Raw genomic sequence first — 14,670 nt, 5'->3', positions numbered from 1 at the left:
ACTTTTGAGATCTTTTTTGCATTTGTAAGTTCATACAAACACTTCAGGTTCCTTTCTTAAGCTTGGCTGAACGTGGATCACTACGTTAATGAGAGAACCACTTCTTTCATGTCTTTCAAACTGCCTTCCAGAACTGCATCCTTCTTATACTTCTCTCTCCATCCTAAATTTCAGTATAAAGATACTGAGGGTTATGGTTTTTTTCCTTCTCCATAAGGTCTGATGCAGAGATTGCGAAATAGGGGGGAGAGAGATCGAGAGAGGGAGCGTGAGAGAGAAATGCGGAGAAGTAGTGGCTTAAGAGCTGGTTCTCGGAGAGACAGGGATAGGTAAGTGAGACATTTTTAATTTGTTGGAGCTGATTTGTCAAATGGAATAACTGCCTGGGTTGTTTTCAGAAAGATACTTCTTACTCAATTAAATGTCTCTTTCACTTTTGAGACCAAATGATAATGAATTTAAAGAAATGGCCACATATACTTTTTTAAAAAATTATATAGTTGATATTAGTGCTGATAGATGGTCTCAACAGTATGGCATAAATCTCTGCTAAAACAATAAATAAAAAGCTTGTGTACTAGCATGAAGTTACAGGGTGGTTTAGAAACAGTATTGTCATTGGTGACACACTTGACTGCTTCATCTGAAGTACTGATAGTATCAAAATATCTGTTTTGTTTTGATTCTCTGATTCTGAATAATTCTCTCTATATAGCTATGAGAAATATTCCTGGTATAAAATGCTAATGCTATTTAGAATTTGTGTGGGGGGGAATAAAAAAAAGTCCAGAGTATTTTTATTTCCTCTGAAATTAGTACAAACTGCTCTAACTTTTTTTTAAGGGACTTTAGAAGACAACTTTCCATTGATACAAGGCCTTTTAGACCAGCATCAGAAGGAAATCCTAGTGATGATCCTGATCCACTTCCCGCACACAGACAGGCGCTTGGAGAAAGGCTCTACCCTCGAGTGCAAGCAATGCAGCCAGTATGTCTTAGCTAGTACATTAAATGATATGTCAAGTATCCCTGCATCATTTAATTGAGAAATTAATTTCCTAGTAGTCAGTTATTAACTTACCTGAACATAGTTGAACGTGTATGCCTGCTTTGTATTCTTTAGGATATTCTTCAGATTTTGCTTCTGTAATTTGTCATGGGGCCTGTGAGGTATCATGTAATGCATTCTATATTTTAAGTCCTTAAACTTTCATAAAACTATATTTGAAAATGGGAGAACAGGCAGAGAACAGTAACATGTCATTCTGTATCTCCAGGCATTTGCAAGTAAGATCACAGGAATGTTGTTGGAATTGTCCCCTGCTCAGCTGCTTCTGTTACTAGCTAGTGAAGATTCCCTTAGAGCAAGAGTTGATGAAGCAATGGAACTCATTATTGCACATGGCAGGTAAAGTATTGAGGATACTGTAAGAGATGAAATCTGATTTTGTGGTTAAAAGCACTTTGTGCTGTGCTGAATTTGACTGATGCATCTACCTTACTCATTGCTTTGTTCTAGACTTTTTTCTTTGGATAAGTGACTTGTTGACTTTGGTTTGATTAAATCTGTCTGGTTTCAGAATATTTCTTATTGTGAAATTAATTCATCATTTGCCTTTGGTTTTTTTTCCCTGTCAAGGGAGAATGGTGCTGACAGTATATTGGATCTTGGATTGCTAGACTCTTCAGATAAAGTGCAGGTAATGTACTGATGCTTAAATAGAAGGGGGAGATCCGGTTATCAGTTAATTTTAGAAACTGGCTGGAGCCATCTCTCATCATGCAATGCAAAGTTTTATGTAATTATCTTGTGGGGTTATCAAGAATATATCTTTACTCAGATAAAAAGATTTTATTTATTTATTGCTATTTGTTTATGCCTTTGAAAAGATTAAGTAGTAATCACTCAAAAATATAAAACATTACCATTATAAAATATAGTCTTTGAGTCGGGTTGCAAGAGCTTGCTGAAGTGGCTTGGTAGCTAGAAGTACATTTGTGGATTACTGTTCTGGCTTTCAAAACAGGAGAATAGAAAGCGACATGGTTCCAGCCGCAGTGTAGTAGATATGGAATTAGATGATACGGATGATGGGGATGATAATGCACCACTTTTCTACCAACCTGGAAAACGAGGTTTTTATACACCAAGACCTGGTAAAAACACAGAAGCAAGGCTGAATTGCTTCAGAAATATTGGCAGGTATGTGATTAACTTGTCTGAAAAAAATGTAAAAGAGGAGTATTCAAAGTACCAAGGAAGAGTGCTGTTGATGCAAGCTGCAGAAACTTCATTTATACTTTATTTGCTCTGGGTGCTGAATAGTGGAGAATTTGCACACCTGGATATTTCTCTTCATGTTATAATTCATCTTTTTTGATAATCTTAAGGTTTTATACTGCAGAAAATACAATGTTTTCTTTTGTGGATCGATAGGACTGGGAAGCTTAATTCTTATTTTAAATTTTTTAATCTGAAAAATCACCAATGTAACTTGTCATACTAAAACAAAAATCATGTTTATTTTCAGAATCTTAGGATTGTGCCTGTTGCAGAATGAGTTGTGTCCTATCACATTAAATAGACATGTAATCAAAGTTCTTCTTGGCAGAAAGGTAAGTTGATCATAGAAATTTGAATTTGATTTATTCATGTAGAAACTCATCTTTAACTGCTTTTTCTTCCTTGTGTGCATTGACTAGTAGAGTTAGTCCTGGAACTGTAGGTATGTTTTTAACTTGAATTGAAGAAGTTATTTTATTTTAGATTGTGAAATGAGTAGATCTACTTGAAGTCAGGTATTTGACTAAGATGGAAGGATTTGCAATAGGTTACCCTTTGAGTTAGCCCTAAGACTGATGGCTTGAAGAGGTACTGTTGGACTATATCAACATCACTTGTTACCCAAAAGCATTTTCCTACTTGATGGAACTAACTGAATTGGATTATAATTACAATTTTTTCACAAGTGCAGGGATAAATTAATTCAGATTGTTATCTAAAATTTAGTAAAAATGCCCTTCCCTCCTGCTTCCCTCCCCACTTGCCCCTCAAAAAACCCACCACTTAATCCTTCACATTTCATTCATTAGTTAATAGCATCGTAAGATTTCTGATGCAAAAACTTAAGCCAAAGTTTGTTAATGTTGGCCTTTTATAACAGAAAACAATTCTGATCACATAACCAATTACTCAGTGTATTTATGATCTTAACAAATAGTGTTAGTGACAAGAAGATATGTTGTCTCCACAATACCTTCCAAGAGAGGTTGCCTTTGAGGGTTTTCTTTTTGAATATATATTTCTTCCAGTTACATGTTCAGTATATCCAAGGATATTTTAGTTAGTGAATAATGGATTACTTTTCTTTACAGCCTGATAATACACAAAGCAAGAAACAGCAAAAAATAGGTGGTGTTATACTAATTTTTGGAAGCTGCAGTATATGTCAGTCATTAAATGTATAACAGCAGTAAGTACTTAAGTGGAGAATAATCTTTCAGTGTTCTGGAGCACTGATGCAAATCATTTCCAACTTCAGTCAGCCACCATCAAATCTGTACTGATCTAAGTAATATGTAGAAGAATTTCTTAAAAACAAAGTCCCCTTATACTTCTCCAAAAACAAGAAAACAAACAGAACTATTAAACTTCTTTGTGCTATTAAATTTCTTTGTAAGATCTATGCCCATAATAGCAGGAAAGGCTTTACAAGTCTTTATGTTCTGCTAATGCACTTGAATTGAGTATTCTTAAGCATCTTTGACAGCATGCTGAAAACAGGAGTTTGACTGCTGTTATTTTTAAGTGTTTGTATGCTTTGTTACGTGAGTTATTTTGTGTTGTTACATGTGCGCTGTTGTATACTAGCGATTAGGCACAGGTCACATAATTTTGAATCTCTCTGTAACTAAAGGTAAGGGTTTTGTTTGTTTTTTAATAGGTGAACTGGCATGACTTTGCTTTTTTTGATCCGGTTATGTATGAAAGCCTTCGGCAACTTATACTTGCTTCCCAAAGTACAGATGCTGATGCAGTGTTTGCAGCAATGGATTTAGCATTTGCAATAGACCTCTGCAAGGAGGAGGGTGGAGGGCAGGTAAGGACAAAAAGCTGACTCACTGTAATTTCAGAATTTTATAACTTAGCATGTTGTCTTGTACATATAATGTAGGCTCTTGTAAGGTTTCAAAGCTGATCTTCTACCTTTTTCTAGATTCAAATTCAGCATTCTCTTTAGACATTGAAGTGTGTGTGTTCCATTTGGTTGAGTTTGTCCGTCTTTCCTTGAAGGTAGTGTAGGTAGAGCCTACCATAAAACCTGGAGAGCATAATCAATCCTAGAGAATCTCTAACATTAGGGTGTTGTAGTATATTTTATTTCAATTTGGAGAAATGTTGAACTATAAATCACTGATCAACATACGTGTCTGTTGTAATAATAATCTCATTTTGTCTTTCTTTCCTCCAATGATCTTTGGTAATTTGCCATAGGTTGAACTTATTTCCAATGGTGTAAATATACCAGTCACTCCTCAGAATGTTTATGAATATGTCCGGAAATATGCGGAACACCGAATGTTGGTAGTAGCAGAACAGCCTCTGCATGTAAGTTCTTGGTAGAGTGTTGTGGGCTTTTTTTCCCTCTCTTTCCTCATTATGGTATTGCTAATCAGGTTCTTTTTGAAGTGTGACAGCTTCGTTAAAAAGAATCTTTTTTTGTTGTAATTGCACCTCTAGTTATGTGGTGCTGTGAAGAATGACCAGTTTTTTTTAACATGATCAAAGATGATTCCTTTTAAATGTGATCTCATTGGTTAAGTATATACAATTGCACCTTAAGCTTAAATGACCTCTTGGAATTGGGTTTAGCAGTGACTTTATACTAGTAATCTCCATCACCTTTTGTTTAGCCTTACAGGCAAAAATGTATATAACTCACCTTGAACTTCTGACTTGACTGTAGTTTTGCTTTAAAAGGAAGAATCTGTTATGAAACACAACTTTGTTCTTTTTTACTGGTATAGCAAAAAACTATTAATTGACTGTAAAACTATATTAAAAACATTGAATTTTGAAGCTCTTTTAAAAGAATGGCGTACTGCACCTAAACTTTGTAATTTCTGCTGCAGTTCTGAGTCAGGCTAGCAGATTCTAGATCACTTGTGTGCATATTAAGTCCAAAATTCTACAAAAAAAAAAAAGTGTTCCTGGAATTAAGTCACTCAGTCTCCCTGTCTGCATGAATTAATAAGTATTTAAACTCTCTCTTTATTATAAGAGTTGAAAATTGTAACACTTACGTTGAAACATGTATGTATGTGTACACACATATGCACGTATATTACATTTTTAAAGCAGAAGAGCGATGTGAGTGACTGGGGAAGCAAAGTGCAATTAAGATGCGATGTGCATTTTGTAACTCTCATTAGATTCAGTATAGGTCAGTAAAATATCTGATATTTTCAATACTAGAATATAATTTGCATCTGCTCCTGTAGTTGGTGCAATACTACTGAAACCATTAGTGTTTTCTTTTGCAATCATATACTTGTACTGCTCTGCTGCTTAATTTGCTGCAGTTTTTTTGTTTCAAAAGATTGGCATCTTGGATCATAAAGCTTTGACAGAAAAGAACAGCCAAGAGTATAATGGTTATAACTTCAAGTTGATAGGGAATTGGACATGGAACTTGTCAGTAAATGAAATGGCTGTAATGTGAATCTTGTGGTTTTCACTTAAGGCAATGAGGAAGGGTCTTCTGGATGTACTTCCAAAGAATTCATTAGAAGATTTGACAGCAGAAGATTTCAGGCTTTTGGTAAATGGCTGTGGTGAAGTAAATGTGCAAATGCTAATCAGCTTTACCTCTTTCAATGATGAGTCAGGTATGAAACAACTTCTCTGCAACTCTGTTTGAATAACTTTAACACTGTTCTACACGAAGTTACCAGCTTTAAGCTGAAACTATCTCTTAAAATTTGTCATCAGTTGCTAAGTCACTCAAGTTGATGACAAAATTTCTGTGTTCTTTACATACCTTTTAGAGCATTTACCTTGAGTGAAGGCAAAAAAAAAGGGCACATTTTCCAACTTCACTGTCACTTGGTGTGAGATAAAAGAATTATGTTACTGGTAGTGCGTCTTTCCTTCTGGAATTTCTGACCTAATGTTAGAACTATAAATGTGATGTATGCAGTCTAATGTCTTAAACAGAGTTAAAAAAAAAACTTATTTAGCTTTACTGGACTTTTTGGTTGGGAGGGTGTGATACACTGAGGTATGACAGACTTAGCCTTTAAACTCAGTAGCATATATTAGCTTTGAAATGAGTCTGTCTCCAGTATCAGAAACTGGCTGAGATCCAGCTTGCATGCAGTATATTTAGAACAGATCTCTTAATATTTATTGTTCAGCACACCAACAAATTACATAAATACACAATGTATATTGTTTTTTCTCATATAGGAGAAAATGCTGAGAAGCTTTTGCAGTTCAAGCGTTGGTTTTGGTCCATAGTTGAGAAGATGAGTATGACAGAAAGACAAGATCTGGTAAGTTGTTCATTTTTAGTGGAAGCGTGCAGAACAGCTGGGATTACTTTTGTATCATTACTGTTCATTCAGTGTGTATACCAACTTTGTATGCTAACAGTAAGGTGGTAGACTATAGTAGTAAGAATTGGTTAAACTTTCAGTTCTGGAAACATTAGGGTGTGAATCCTAGACTTTGCAGCTGAAAGTAAATGTGGTGTTTTCTTGCCCTTATTTACAAATCTGTTATGTGGAAGCATGCTCACATTCCTTGCAAAATAGTTCTTAAGCTAAGCTACTGTTGTTAGTCAAGTGTTTTGTGGGCTGGTATATTAGATTTCTTGAGATTGATTTTTTTTTTTTTTTTTTCTTTCCCTGGATTAGTTGCTCTCTTAACTTCTGTGTATCCTGAGGGCAATGCATGTGTCCTGTCTATAAGATGTCAGTAATGATATCATCTCCTTTTTCTCAAAGCCCTTTCAGAATAGCTGATGAGAAGCATGAAAGAAAAAAGATTGTTTCACTTTGGAAAACTTGCCTGTACATTGTATCCATTCGCTTCTTAAAACTACTTGCATTTAACTTACTACTTAAGGTACTATCTTTCCTTTACGATTTGCTAACAGGAAACAAGGACTAATCTGAAAAGTGGAAAATCTGGATCATAATTGTTAAGGAATATCTCTAATTATACTTTGGGTAGTGGCTCTGCTCTGCAAGTCATTATTTCACCCTTGAGACTATAAACCCAATGTTCTCCATTGTTGATTTCTGTCTGTACAAGTGCTATATCACCTGGTCATGAACCGGCTTGGGAGCGATTTCTGATGTGAGAGATTTTTTTTTTTTTGGTTTCATATTGTTGAGAGTTAAAATCTTCCCAAATGGAGCTGGGGACATCATATTTACTGAGGATTTGTTGATGCAGGATCATCTTGAGCACTGCTGTTATTAGTTTTAGAAGTGTATAATATAATGAGCAGCACAGGAAAGGAAATGAAGGAAGCTATTACAGAAGTATATAGCGTGATCACTGAGTTGAGTTGACATACTGACAGGATTGTACTGTGATCAAACTACTGCAACTATTCTGTGCAGTTATTATTTTTTTTAAACTCATGCCATAACAGTCATTTGTATGCAGTGTGAATTGTAGCCTTGCCCATCACAATTTTAAATGCTGTCTTCTTTTTATCAGGTTTACTTCTGGACGTCAAGTCCATCATTGCCAGCCAGTGAAGAGGGATTCCAGCCCATGCCATCAATCACAATAAGACCACCAGATGACCAACACCTTCCTACAGCAAACACTTGCATTTCTCGCCTTTATGTCCCACTCTATTCCTCTAAGCAGATTTTGAAACAGAAGTTGTTACTCGCCATTAAGACCAAGAATTTTGGTTTTGTGTAGAGTATAAAAAGTGTGTATTGCTGTGTAATATTACTAGCTAAGTTTTGTAGATTTTTCCATTTGTCTATAAAAGTTTATGAAAGCTAATGCTGTCATACCCCTGGTGGTACTTTAAAGATTTAAATGCAAACATTCCTGTACTAAATTTGTAATGTAAAGGCCTAAGGAGCACTGGCAATATCTGATTGCGACAGTTTGCTAGTCAATAACTCCTTGGACTAACCCCAGCCAAAGATGACAGCAGAACAATATAATTTACACTGTGATTTATCTTTTTGCTGAGGGAAAATATGTAAAATGTTCTGAAAATTCACTGCTGCCTTTGTGGAAAGTGTTTCAGCAAAGGTTCTTGTATAGAGGGAGTAGGGAATTTCAAAATAAAAAATTAAGTATGTTCTGTGGTTTATTTTAACTTTTTTATGGTGTTTAATTTGTGGTTGGCTGCGGTTGTGTACCATGTATATTGAACTTGTAAAAAAAAAAAAAAAGAAAGAAAGAAAGAAAGGAAAAAAAGAAAAAGTTGCTGACAGCTCAGATCCCAGAGTTGTGATCGTTCACTTACGAAACCACTTTCATTGCAATTTTTGCTCTAGCTGCATTGAACTCTGGCACATCAGATGCCACCACTAATATTTTGCATGTAATCTGTACCTCCAGTGTTTTGGGGTTTTTTTTTTGTACATATGCTGAGGCCAATGCACAGTATTTCATAGATCACAATCAACATTTTGTATCCCTTTTTCAGTGAACAGACAGTCAGGAGATTGTTCCACTACCAGTTCTAACCCAACACTTGTACTACATTGTCTAACTATGTAAACTCAGCCTGGGCACTTTCTGGTAACTGTAAAATGTTTATAAGATCATGATTATTGAAGATACTTTTTTGGAAAACTTTAATGTTCGTGAGCAGCTTAACTTCTTTTGTATCTAGCCTTTTTTTAAGTATCTTGTTACAGTTTTTTAATAAAGAAATTACAGACAAAATACCAAGTCATACTGAAGAAACAATAGTTTTTATTTATTTAGCCATTTATAATTTAGCTAACAGCATACACCAAGCACAGTTCTTCATCAAAATCAGAATTTTGTAACTGAAAAATTGACATGCAGAAGATATTCAACCCGCATTTTACAGTTAGCAGAGAATCTTGAATCAAATGGGCCAGGCAACCCCTTCTGCTGACAGTATTGGTTTGAAGGGAAGGTGGCTTGTTTTAAAAAAAATCTCAAGGTTATTAGTTTAGAATAAAGTTCTCAAACTGTGTTGTAGTGGGTTCTACTGTATTTTCACTTTGGAAGTGGTTGCTTTGGGGAGGGCAGTCATTGAACGTGACCTAGGTATTGGTTTTCCCAGTGCATGCATGACTTTGGAGACTTGGAGTGATAACTAAAGGCAAGAGCTGCTTTTTTCTGTATCATAGATTTCTGAAAGCTTAGTGGACTGAAGAATTGAAGCTTAAGGGCTTACAGGGCTTTTTCCTGCTTTTTCAATGCCATGAGTCTGTTAGTAAGTTTTTTTTGTTTTGTTTTGCTGGAGAGAGTTAATTGATGTTTCATTAAAATCTGAGTGGAATTCAATTCTGCAGTTCCACTAGATTTTCCTTTTGTGTCAGCTAGTTGAGGATGGCCAGAAGTTACCTGTGTTTGTGATTGGTTGGGTTTTTTTTCCAGTTTTGATTATTTAGTACCTACAGGTGTGGAACATGGTTGAGATAAGTTTCAATCACCAGTTGCCAAACTGATGCTGAAAATCTTATTTACTAGATAAAATTGATTGTTTCAGGCTTATGTAGTTAATCTGCAGATAAATCAATACACAGATGTAGAATTATTTCTGTATTTACTGACACTTTCTAAATCAATCATTCTAGAAAAGAACTGTTTCAGTGTGTGGGGATTGGAGTCTGTTCTGGATTTTCTTTTGTGATTTTCAGTGTATCTTAAATTATCTCATTTCACTATGCTAATGCTTCTTTAAAAAGAGAAAACCCAGTACAGCTATGCAAGTCTAAATTTAAGGAGCAGTATAGAGAAAATTTACTGGCATGACTATTCTCATATAGTAAGGAATATAGTTAGAGAGGTACAAAGCATTGTGTGTCTTCTGCCTGGGTTTCGAACCGGTATAATTATTTCATTACCAAAAATGCCTCTAATGGGAATGTTGTGAAGTTGGTAGGAAGCAGGAATAAACAAAAGCAAACAACAGGAACCTGTTAAGAATAGGCCTCAGTTCTACAGTCTGTAAAATTAAAGCTCCCTCCCTCACAAAGCTTTGTGAGACTTGATGTATTAAAAAGTATTCAAGGTCCTTGGATAAAAGGCCATATATAAATGTAAAGTACTGTGTGTATATATATATGTATTGTGTGTATATGTATATAAGTGTATGTGTATGTATAACATATAAATATATGTTATATGTATATATATTTCTGTATATAGATTAAACTTTTTTTAAGTCCTGTAATGTATAGCTAGACAGAAATTATGCAGATAACTCATAGTAGCTCACCATATATACACACAAGGCATTCTGATGACAGAAGTGGAGAGGGAATCTAGTTTGATTTATGCTGTGGTCATTGACTTGAAATATGTATAAATAGCTTTTTTTCCTCTGTATGGTATATTTAAACTATATCAAGATTTTAATAAGAAAAAAAATGTTTATTAAAATCATACACCTCGTCTCCCTTTGACTTAAGCCCTTCTATTAGTTCACTTCCAAGATGTGGTAGAGAAACAAGTTAAAGCAAAAATCTCTAATACTTTTTATATAGTCCAGATAATTACCTATATTTATAACTTCTGAAATAGAAGATAGAGGTTAGCAACTAACAAAATGTTGCCACCAGCTCGCCGGTTCCTATTCTGAAGCTAAAGTGAACTGACTCTTTAGCGTGGTCTTCCCATAGTTAGTCCTCAGTGATAGATTCTGTTGGATAGTTTACTCTGTCCAGTCCAGAAGGTAGACTGCTTGCTTCGGATTGCTTACCTTACCAGAAATGAAAAATTACACAGACTTTTCTTACAGAGTGGCCTTTTCTTTCCACTTGGTTTGGGAGTTACTTTTCTTTCCTGCAAGTAAGTTACTGGTTATAGGTAGCATTTATTGGAAAAAAGTGAACTGGTGAACTTGTGAATCAAAAGTGCTACCCATCTTGTACAGAATCAGTCATTCAGGGAGGTGTAAAAAAAAAATGAAAATTTCCTAATAGCCTGTGTTTATCTTTTAAAAGATACGTGCAGTTGTGTACAGATCTACTGTTTAAAAAGAAGTTTGCTTCACTGTGTGTCCAAATAGAAGTGCACAGAGAATAACATGTAGGAGCTTCTGATTTCAGTTTTACGGATGGCAGAAACATACGAGTCACACCACCTTGTATCTAGCAGGTCTGTTTCACACAGTGCTCTTTCTGGAGGCCTAGTTTAGCACAGCTTGGTCGTTTCTAATGCTGTGACAGATTGCTCAGTACATTAGGGCCTTGGTGAGGCTCTGGCACAGGATGCCCAGAGAGCTGTGGGTACTGCATTCCAGGGCCAGATTGGATGGGCCCTGGGCAGCCTGAGCTAGGGGATGGCAGCCCTGCTACAGCAGGCGGTTGGACCGGGACAATCTTCAGTGTTCCTTCTGTGATTCTAATTTCAGCAATCTTATCTGCTCCTCTTTCATCTTATAAGCTGTAGATCATGTCTCAGTGCATGAATTTATGTAAATGGCATTCTAAACCTTTCTGCACTCATTGATGCTTTCATTTCTCTAGCTTCCTATGGCAAACAGCTACCTAGCTTACTAGCTTTGTTTTGCTTTCTCTTTTTAAACTGGATAATTTGACCTTTTAACCTAAACTCTTCAGTTGGCCTAATTCTTCTTAGTAAATAGTCTGCCAAACCGAAATGTAAGACTTTGCAAATCCTAATAATTGGATTTCAGCATGCGTAGTGTTCACTTATCCTAAGCTCTGAACATCCACACACACAATGTGGGTGCGGATTAGTCATGCAAAAGCTTCACTGAGCACCTCGACCCCTCAGTGCTAGAAGTTCATGCGTGCTCTGTATCTCTGTAACCTGTAATCAAAATCTGTTCTAAAGGTGACTTGCATCACAGTGTCTCTGTCCACAATTTTCTGAATGTAATGCTCATTTTTGTCATTAATCACAAGTTACCATTGTGATATACTGTTTAGTAAGAAGCAGTTGGTTGCTACCCAGTGTTTCAGAACATTTCTTCTCCATAATGTTGAAACTTCCTTCATCCATGACAACATCTAACACAGTGTATGTTTGAATACAGTAGTCAATATGAACTTACTGGAAAACACATTGCTGCCACAACCCTTGTTAGCTTCTGTGCAAGGAGACTTCTAAGGTGGCTTTCCAGGAAATGCTTATTTTGGACATGCTGAAATTATTCACATACTGATTTGCACATTATGAACAATTTTCAGCTAGGAAGATTGATTTGACTTTGATTTATAAATGAAAATTCTTCAACCTACCTAAAATAGCATTCTTTACATAAAATGCAATCTCTATAAATGTATTTTTAAAATACAGACAAATATTCTCAAAGTAAATAGTATCATTAGGGGGAGGGAGCAAAGAGGCACTGTAGCTCAAATTGTGATCTGCATTTTGGATGTTACTGTTGACAAATTTCAGGGACATCTTGTTCTGGATTTCTGCATCCTGCTCCTCTGGATAACACCCCTGCACTTTCAGGAGAGATCTATGAAAGTTTGGTGAACACGAGTACCAGAGATTCCATTTCTTGGTCCAGTGCAATGATGGCAGGGATGCTGAGTTGGCACTTGTATGCTGTCCTGAGAAAGAGAAGGTACGACCCCTGAGTTCAGCTTCTGTGCCACCAAGTAGGTTAGGAGCTGAAGAAGGAGGAAAACGTCCCATTCACCTGGTGATGTTTTCAATAGAACAGTACAGGTTCTCCTCGGTAATCTTTGTCTTGCAAAACCGTGCATAATACTACATGTATTTAATCTGGATGTAAACTATTTTACTATTCCACAAGTGCTTTTCCATATTTCATTATCATGTACGTTATGTAATTAATTTATATGCAGTTGACAGAAGTTGGTGGATTCTTGTGGAGATGTGAGAAGAGCCAACTGCTGTTTTGTTAATCCTCTCTTTCACGGTACATGTCCTTTGCCACGTTTTTTCTCTGTATTATTCTTCAGGCTCTGTGTAAATAGATGTTTGCTGTGCATCTGTAGAAGGGGAAGTGTGTCTTTAAGAAATTATCCCTAAATATTCAAAGTCCTTTCTGTTTTTAATTACGTGAATTTATGGTTTAGGTTTAAAAAAGCCGAGGGTTTTTCAAGGACAGTCCCTAATTTGGGGGTGACTGGATTTAGGGGCAGAGATCTGGAACTATCAATAGGCAGGTCAGTGTTATTAAATAGTATGATTGGTACTTGAGTTTTGGTGCTTGTTCTTGTTGAGGAGGAAGCATGAGTTCCTGGGAAATCAGCACTGTATTGGATGCACCAATGAAACGTGTTGGTGTTGATGGGTCATTTGGGCTTGCTTCAACTCAGAGTTCCTCTCATCATTTGCTCTGGATGAAGAAATGGAATCCCTGGTACTCAGTACGTGAAAGACTGGAGCTATAGTTAAACACAGACATTACACAGCATGTATGGGTACGTTTGAGCAATGAAACTTCAAAACTGACTCAAAAAGAGCAGTAGTTGGGTAACAGCAAATGTTTGTATAAGACTGTATTTTCTCATTTTAATGCCTGTTCTATATTCTGGTGCACTGTTTAGTGATGTGACACTTAGGAATGTGTTTCTTGTCAGAAAACTCCATTTAAGGAAACCAAACCTGTTCTATGCTTGGGACCAGCAGTCACCTGAACTCAAGAGCAACCAGGCAGCGGTGATGGGGATGGTGCGGTGAGTGCAGACTCTTCTCCACGAGGAACATCAGACCTCCACATCCTCCTCCTCAAGTGTTTATTCCTGGCACTTCAAGTGCTCCTCTCTACTTTTACAGAGTGGCTCAGTCCTGGATCTGCGTCAGCTAACTGTCTTGGGTGCTCGTCACTGGTGTTTGCTTTCACATTTGTCCAATTTCAAACGGTTGCACCAAACCACTCCCTGCTGCCTGGAGCAGGGCTTTTCTTTTTTCTCCCTCCTGCCTCCCTGGGATTGTGTTGACAAATACGCCATGCATCCACAGAAACTGGAGCCCAAGGGCCTGGCCAGCCTGGAGACGAGGAAAGAAACAAAAACTCTGACAATTACAGTCTCTTGCAGAAATCTCTGTTCGTAAGAAGTGACTTGCAATAAAGGGCAGAAACATCTTAGCAATGCTTTCACTCTCGCTGCTTGCTCTCACAGTCCCTACAAGCAAGTCCAGGGGAAGGAACGAGAGTTTTACAGCTGGGAGCAACCACGTCTGTTACCCGATTGCTTAAATGTATTCTGACGTCTGTATCAAGATCAAAAAAATGCGGGTTTCGTTGCCGCATGAGTTGGTTGGGTTCTGCCACGTGCTTTTTAGCGTTTATCCGCTAGCTGACGCTTTCGGGCGATGAAGCAGCGCCAGCTAAGCACGCCGTCTTCCTCAGAGTTCCTGCTGGCCGCCAGCGCAGTCGCGCCGCCGAAGCCCGCCGTGCGGCACGCACACTGGACGCAGGGCTCGGCGCGGCCGGGGAACGCGGCGCCGGGAAACGGCCGGGCCGGGAGGAG

The 14,670-nt window shown here is 37.1% G+C and overlaps 1 protein-coding gene across 7 annotated transcripts in view; it reads left to right on the top strand.

The window, feature by feature from the left end:
• UBR5 (ubiquitin protein ligase E3 component n-recognin 5) overlaps nt 1-14,655 on the top strand; it is an 82,916-nt gene extending 68,261 nt beyond the window's left edge. For 5 of the 7 annotated variants that reach the window (XM_090137855.1, XM_031591099.2, XM_031591097.2 and 2 more), the window contains 11 exons: nt 218-329; nt 844-988; nt 1,278-1,408; nt 1,640-1,700; nt 2,028-2,203; nt 2,532-2,616; nt 3,945-4,100; nt 4,496-4,609; nt 5,745-5,889; nt 6,470-6,555; nt 7,733-14,654. In XM_090137855.1, the coding sequence (XP_089993981.1) occupies nt 218-329; nt 844-988; nt 1,278-1,408; nt 1,640-1,700; nt 2,028-2,203; nt 2,532-2,616; nt 3,945-4,100; nt 4,496-4,609; nt 5,745-5,889; nt 6,470-6,555; nt 7,733-7,945 (1,424 nt within the window). In that variant the 3' untranslated portion in view covers nt 7,946-14,654. Of the gene's footprint in view, nt 1-217; nt 330-843; nt 989-1,277; nt 1,409-1,639; nt 1,701-2,027; nt 2,204-2,531; nt 2,617-3,944; nt 4,101-4,495; nt 4,610-5,744; nt 5,890-6,469; nt 6,556-7,732 lie in introns of all 7 variants that reach the window. The other 2 variants (XM_031591100.2, XM_031591096.2) reach the window with 2 other exon arrangements.
• The last annotated feature ends 15 nt before the right edge of the window (nt 14,656-14,670 follow it).

The sequence above is a fragment of the Phasianus colchicus genome, chromosome 3 (genome assembly GCF_987193195.1).
Source record: "Phasianus colchicus chromosome 3, bPhaCol1.hap1.1, whole genome shotgun sequence".
NCBI lineage: Eukaryota > Metazoa > Chordata > Aves > Galliformes > Phasianidae > Phasianus > Phasianus colchicus.
This window is presented reverse-complemented; position numbering and strand designations above follow the sequence as displayed.